Below are 7766 nucleotides of genomic sequence, written 5' to 3'. Positions count from 1 at the left end.
TCCAAATACTAAACTGGCCAGCCACTATTATTTCCCATCAATTACCAGTTGTAATAATTGTAAAGTTATTTTGTAAAAATTGCAAAAAATAATTGTAAATTGTAACACATATATGACAAAATACTATATTAAACAGCACACAATTCAAACCTACACCTAATACCGAGTTAAACAGTCAGATAAATGTTTTAAGAAGAGATTTCAGGAGGTAACAAAAGCCTCATTAGCCTTCCCACAGGTGGCTACTTGCCTGTGGCCACAAACCAAACAGCTCAGCAGGCATGTAATGTTTGTGCTGATAAGTCTGGCTGATAACAATGGCTTCACGCATTCAAGCACTCCGAGCCTCGCCCCTTTAAATCACTGCCATTAAGCCGAAACTCTAACCAGTACTGGACTGTCACTGAAAAAAAAAATAAAGGCGATACCTGAAGACGGACAATAAAAAAATAGCCAACTTAAAAGAGTTGTAATTTCAGTGGGATCTTTTGCAATGTTTACATCAGCCTAAACTTAATGGCATCCAATGCCTCATTTGCAGTATTAGTACATTCACCGTTATTCTACAAGTGATATTACATAACAGTTACAGTGGTTCTCAACCTTTTTTTTAGTGGCGTATCCCCAGTGGAAAGGCGTTTTTAGTGCATTTTGTGCCTTTGAGTACTCTCCGTGGTACTATAGTTCTCATCATTTCAGAACAGTTTTTTGTTCAAACAGAGATACTTTGGTACATGTAAGCACCACACAGAGAGCCTCCAATGAAGATTTGAACCCGGATCATAACCACAACATCACAATAATACCCACTATTTTTGTTCTTAATAAAAATAAGCAACACAAAACTGTCATATAATCAATTTTATTATCATTATACAGTATATAGTGTGACATAAATCCAAATAAGCACACATATTGAGCAGACGTTATAAATCTAGCGTTATAAACACTGAAACTCTCTTTGCTGGTCAGTCCTAAACAACTCCTTTGTCAGAACGGGTTAGGAAAAAAAGGCTTATAGTAACTTGGATTATTTGATGCTATACATGGTCAGTACATGGGCAGTGCAAAAAGTTGTACACGGGGAATAAGGCAAAAACATTCTAGAAAAACTACAAACGCCATTTAACGAGAAAAGTGTGCAGTTTACTCTGACATAATCTAGGACAGTGATTCCCATCGCGGTGTGGACGGTTTTTATATTTAAATTGACTTAATTGGTCCCAAAGACTTATTTATTTACTACAAATAATGATATTATTTCTATTGACTAATATTGGTTGTAATTATGCACTTGTATGTTTGTTGTGATGCACGATATGATCATGTGCTCTGCAACAGCATATGCATATTCTATATAGCATTATTTTCTGTCATGCCTCCCCCAAGGGACAGAATTTTTTTTCGCCCAAACCCCCCCTCCCCCCGTTCATTTATCTGTATGGTACAGACTGAACTTGAAACTATAACCAGGAAAATGCAACACAATTGAGAGCATACAAGCGTACTCAAGAGTTAAATTCTATGCTGAGTACTATAAATGTGTACATGTTGGTAGGTCGATTTTGATTTTAAGAAAATGTCAAATACATTGCCTGGACGGGGAAAAAAACCCTTCAAGGACGTATTGTGTGGTCGTGGAAATCATTGCTTCTAAAATAGTGGTGGGGCCCCCCCTAGGGGTGTCATGGGAAGCAGGGAGTACTTATATTTGTGCAGACCTGCCAACATATATAAAACTCAGCATGCAATCTGACTCTTAAATATACTTTTGTATGTTTCTCTGCTCTCCATTTAGTTGGTTTTAGTTTTATGTTCAGTCTGTACAGTACAAATAAATAAATATGTTTCTCGATAATGTTTAAAATCGAGAGGGCGAAAATATTTCTGCCCCCCAATGAGGGCAACTCTGCAACTGAGAACCACTAGCATGGTTGCATCATGTAAGGAGATTGTTGAAACTTCTATAAATCAAATTAAAGGGGTCCTAAATCTGCATTTCAGGGTCTTGGATCCTAGTGGGGAACTATAGTACATTTCTTCTCATAAATATACTCCATAAATCTTAAATTGTGTACATGGTAAATATTACATTATTTTCCTTATTTGCTCAGATTTGGCAGCATCCTCGCAGACTTACTTTGTTGTGATTCACAGTAAAAATGTTACAAGTTGTAACTTGTATCACGAGAATGTCCTGTTTACAAGTTTTAGGAGAGGCATAACAATTAAATACGGGATAACTCCATATGGTGCTGAATGCAACATTTTAAATGTATACATACATGGGAAAAGGAAGAAATGTAGGATAAGGCCCCTTAAGAAGTGTCCATCCCAAAAGTGGAAGTCCAGTTTGAATCTCCCATCTTCATTACAAAACCTTGACAAAAAAAATGAATGCAGACTGGATGTGTGCTTAAAGTGGTCCGATCAAATATTAGTGTGATATTTTTTTTTAGGGGGGTATAATATGTGTATGCGCCTTGGCTCAATAAATGTTGGGAAACACTGTTCTAGACTATATAAGACCTATCCGAAAAAGCACATTGGTCCCAGTAGAGTTCTGTCACATTCATACCTTGGTCCTCTGAGGAAGTTTATTGGGGTTATAAATAACCCAAATATCAATAAACAGTCTTCCATGAATTGCGGTAAGGAATATAATGGCTACAAGTAATAATAATAAGTATAGGCAGCACAGGCTGTAAAGGTCAGGTCAGTCATCTGGGTCTTCTCTGCTCCATCCCGTTAGGCAAGAAGCCTGCAATGATAGGAACCGGCCATATGAGAGCAGCAACACTCCACACGATGATGACCAGAGTCATGAAACAAGCCACAAGTGTGGACTCGATGGGCTTCCTGTTCAGCCTCCAACTTTTGTCACCCTTCAGCTCGTCGAGGCTGAAATCCACGCAGCAGAAATTGACCTGATCCCCGCTCTGCTGGCCTCTCTGCCTGCCGGGGCCGAGCCTCCTGTAGCGGGAGAGCCCGCATCCCACGCACAGCCTCAACTCCTGCTGACCCCCGGTGGTGCCCAGGTGCTCGATGACGACGGGGGAGATGGCGCGGTTGAAGGACGCGGAGAAAAAAGCCCTTCCGTGGTTGTTGGTGGTGTAGATGAGGACATCGCACTGGAAGCCGAAGCTGCTGTCCCAGCGGGCCACCAGCGAGGCGGGCAGGAGTCTCTGGACGCTCACGTTGCACTGGGACAGCGTCTGCAGGGGGACGGTGTCCGGGGAGGCTTCGCTCCCTTCCACGGACCTCTTGGAGAGGCGCACGTCCACCTCCAGGTTGGCCAGGAACCTGTTGGAGGAGTTGATGGGCGGCAGGAGCAGGTCTTCGTCGCTCCAGCCCTGGCATCGCTGCACAAGTCCGGCCACCGCGGTGAGAGCCAGCAGGAGGGTCGGACACTTGTTCAGCATGGCCCGGGGCGGGTCTCTCCAGCTCGCATGGTGCGTGGGACGAACCGCTGGTGGTGATTTTTTTTTAAAAAAAAAACACGCAGCTCCTGATGGAGAGGTTCTTTCCTCTGTTCGACTGCTGCGAATGCAAACGTCCAACGGCTGTCACCCTCCTCCTCCTCCTTCTCCTCCTCCTCTTCCTCCTCCCTTTGGATTATTCTCCTCATCCAACTGTGTCCTGTGCGCCTGTGGCACCGTGTGCTGCCAACCCCACCCTCCCTCTCTCTCTCCCTCGCTTAAAACACCAAAAGGATTATAAACTCCTAACATATGAAGTGGATCAAACAATCTTTACATAACTTATTGCATCATAATTGGACTCCATGACCTCACTCTTATGAGAGCCAATGCAATTCCAGTAAAACTGACATATGGGCCCCATAAACATACAGACATTATGATACATTTTCAGCATTAAAAGTAATAAAACCTATTTAATGTAGGTAAATACATGCTAAAAATTCAATTTTATGCATCATAAGGGATAAAGCTAATCTATCAATAATGTACTGTAATGTTGAATTAATGGTCAAATTTATTCATTCATTCATTTTCTACCGCTTTTTCCTCACAAGGGTCGCGGGGGATGCTGGAGCCTATCCCAGCTGTCTTCGGGCGAGAGGCGGGGGACACCCTGGACAATATAGCCAAACAACCATTCACACTCACATTCATACCTATGGACAATTTGGAGTCGCTAATTAACCTAGCATGTTTTTGGAATGTGGGAGGAAACCGGAGAACACCCACGCATGCACAGGGAGAACATGCAAACTCCACACAGAGATGGCCGAGGGTGGAATTGAACCCTGGTCTCCCAGCTGTGAGGTCTGCATGCTAACCACTCATCCGCCGTGCCGCCCTGAAGTTTCATTCATTCATTCATTTTCTACTGCTTAGTCTCATGGGTCACGAGGGGTGCTGGAGCCTATCCCAGCTCTCTTCGGGCAAGAGGCGGGGTACACCCTGGACTGGTGGCCAGTCAATCACAGGGCACCTCCAAATTGTCCATAGGTATGAATGTGAGTGTGAACTGTTGTTTGTCTATATGTGCCCTGTGATTGGCTGGCCACCAGTCCAGGGTGCACCCCGCCTCTCGCCCGAAGACAGCTGGGATAGGCTCCAGCACCCCCTGTGACCCTCATGAAGATAAGCGGTAGAAAATGAATGAATGCCTGAGCTTGTGTTGTAAACAAAGCAGAGAGCTTACAGCCACGACCAAATAAGGAAGTCTGCCCTGTGTGACATCACAAAGGGTCAGTTTTACCACGCCTTTTGAAACAAAGCATTTTGAGCCATCCCAGGGTGTACCCCGCCTCTCGCCTGAAGACAGCTGGGATAGGCTCCAGCACCCCCACCAACCCTCATGAGTATAAGCAGTAGAAAATGAATGAATGTTTTTGGAATGTGGGAGGAAAACGGAGAAAAAACCCACACATGCACGGGGAGAACATGCAACCTCCACACAGAGATCACCGAAGGTGAAATTGAACTCGGGTCTCCTAGCTGTGAGGCCTGTCCGCTAACCACTTGTCCGCCGTGCAGCCAGTTTGAAGTTTGGGTTGACATTTTTGGAGAACATTTTGATTGAATTCTAAACTGACCAATAGCAGCTTCTGTGCTATTGTTCTTCTTTGAAGTGGGACAACACATCTGTTTTTCCTCAGTGGAAAGGGGAGGAATAAATGATAATAGATAGCAGCATTCTATTCATAATTATGCAAAACGTGTCAGAAAAGACAATAAGCAATTGGCAGAACTGGATCGTGGAGCAAAAGAAACAAAGACATTGATTATTCTCTTTCGTCTTTGCAGTTGACAAAGCAAGCACTTGAAGGAAATGCTTGCCTTTGTGATGTTTAAATGGTATAATTTGCAGAGAGAGGGGTCTGGCTTTCTGTGTGTGATGTGAGGGCCAGTCGAAGTGAAAGACACCTTGACCCCAATTTGCACCTGAAAGCCCTCGTCCTCTTGTTCCGCCTTCATTATGACAGCATGTTCCACTCAACCTTTTTTTTTTTTGCTGGAAGACAATCATGCGCTATAGCTTAGCTCCCGTTCTGCACGCTCAGACGTCTCACATCTTGGATATGACCCGGTAATCTTGGAAGAGCGCAACATGTAAATGGTTTTCTTGTTCATTAATTATGCTATAAAAATGTAAATTGGTTTGGTGACAAAAAATACAAATGAGGCTAAGATAAAGTCTCTTGCTGCCGAAGGAGAATGCATAAAAGATTCATCCGCTCAAAGTGTGGCTCTTTCGACAGGAAACCAATTGTGGCGTGTGGCTTGGCCCGGCAGCCGTTCTGTGCAGGATCAGACACCCATTAGTCTGAAACGCAGGCTCCGACTTAATTAGAAGGCAAGAATTAGGTCTGCGCATTCTCATATCCACAGTGTTCGGCTCTTCGCTCACATCGAGAGTCTGGTGAAACCCCGATTTGTCTCCCGTGGCCTGTCACACCACCGATCACTGCCAGGACTCATCACCACGGCAACCAAATGGTGCTCTCCCTGGAGGAGGGAGAACAGTGGAGTCTACTGATGAGGAACAATACAGTATGTTCAGTGGAGGCAGACGTTCGCAATATTTCACTGTCACTGTTTTGGCGCCACACTCAAGGAAGTAAAGTATACGCATAAACACGCACTCTAACTGGTACCTCTTATACAGTACAGGTAAACAACAGACTGACAATAAGTCATCATTATAATGGTAGCAGGTTTGAATCCAGATCACAGGTTTGCGATGGCGATTATGTAACCGCATTTCATATACAGTGGAGCCTCGGTTGTGTTGGCACTTGCACATTTATTTGGCTCCATGGTGGGTTGTTTTGCAGATCGATAATATCATCAACACGCGGGGTTGCACGGTGGTCGAGTGGTTAGCGCGCAGACCTAACAGCTAGGAGACCAATTCAATTCTACCCTCGGCTATCTCTGTGTGAAGTTTGCATGGAAAAGGCAGTTTTAAAAAAACTTTATTGAACTAAACAAACAGCAGTGCTGGCTAGAGCTAGCTTTCCAAACAAGTCAAATATAAGATATTTTTATTGAAATCGGCTGCACGGTGTTCAAGTGGTTAGCACGTAGGACTCACAGCTAGGAAACCCAAGTTCAATTCCACCATCGGCCATCTCTGTGTGGATATTCTCCGGGTACTCCGGTTTCCTCCCACATTCCAAAAACATGCTAGGTTAATTGGCGACTCCAAATTGTCCATAGGTATGAATGTGAGTGTGAATGGTTGTTTGTCTGTGATTGGCTGCATGGCTACCAGTCCAGGGTGACAGCTGGGATAGGCTCCAACACCCCCGTGAGTATAACCGGTAAAGAATTAATGAATGAATATCTGCTATATTGGGTAATATAGTAAGTGTAAAGGTGACTGTAGGGGTGCTATTTCATGTCTAGATGACTCCAAATTGTCCATAGGCATGAATGTGAGTGTGAATGGTTGTTTGTCTATATGTGCCCTGTGATTGGCTGCATGGCCACCAGTACAGGGTGTACCCCGCCTCTCGCCCGAAGACACCTGGGATAGGCTCCAGCACCCCCTGCGACCCTCGTGAGGCAGGTGAGGCCTGCAGTTGTCTGGATGTTGTTGTGGGGTCTTTTGTGACCCCCTCGGATGTGTTGTCGCTGAGCTCTTGGGCTCATTTTGTTTGGACGGCCACTCCTGGAGAAGGTTCACCGCTGTATTATATTTTGGCCATTTGTGGATAGTAGCTCCCACTGTGGTTGGCTGGAGTCCCAAAGCTTTAAAAATGGCTTTATAACCTTAAGTTAATGTATTCATTCAAGTATATGCTGTAATACAGTTAAAATGTTTAAATCTAGCTCAATACAGCATCTGAATTGTTGTTTTTAAATATACAAAAGTTTTTAGTGTGAGGAAATGAGGGGGAACTGCTAAAAATAACATGCAGGGGCAGGTGGAGGCTTCATGCTGTCAGCAAATGTCTACACTATTGGCAAGTTTCTTGCTGGAAAACCATAAAGGAACAGCTCGCTAAAAACAAAAAAAGTAGACATGGAATCGCTTCTGAGCAAAGTTTTTCCCCAATCTACAGTAGCTTTGTATCAATGTTTTAGTTTGTTTCATTTTTCCCTAATGAATGGCTGAAAATAGCAGAACATTCTGCAATTTAAAAATCTTGTGTATGTGTGTGTGTGTGTGTTCTGGGTTCAAGTTGTGTATTTTTGAATTGCTATGTTGCCTTTGGGTCTCAGCAGATTGTTGGTTGTTTTTCAAACAAATCCATTTTGAAAGGAACCAATCATCCTTTTCTACCCACA

At 43.8% G+C, this 7766-nt stretch overlaps 1 protein-coding gene across 1 annotated transcript; it reads right to left on the bottom strand.

The window, feature by feature from the left end:
* Positions 1–846: 846 nt before the first annotated feature.
* LOC131137052 (transmembrane protein 158) lies at positions 847–3706 on the bottom strand. Its single transcript, XM_058084571.1, has one exon. It carries the CDS (start codon positions 3420–3422, stop codon positions 2721–2723), a length of 702 nt encoding a protein of 233 aa, XP_057940554.1. The 5' UTR covers positions 3423–3706; the 3' UTR covers positions 847–2720.
* Between the last annotated feature and the right edge of the window lie 4060 nt (positions 3707–7766).

This window comes from Doryrhamphus excisus, chromosome 10 (genome assembly GCF_030265055.1).
Source record: "Doryrhamphus excisus isolate RoL2022-K1 chromosome 10, RoL_Dexc_1.0, whole genome shotgun sequence".
NCBI classification, from domain to species: Eukaryota; Metazoa; Chordata; class Actinopteri; order Syngnathiformes; family Syngnathidae; genus Doryrhamphus; species Doryrhamphus excisus.
This window is presented reverse-complemented; position numbering and strand designations above follow the sequence as displayed.

What these genes read in the sequence shown, in the direction of transcription:
- LOC131137052 (XM_058084571.1), bottom strand. Translation starts at nt 3,422, where the DNA reads ATGCTGAACAAGTGTCCGACCCTCCTGCTGGCTCTCACCGCGGTGGCC.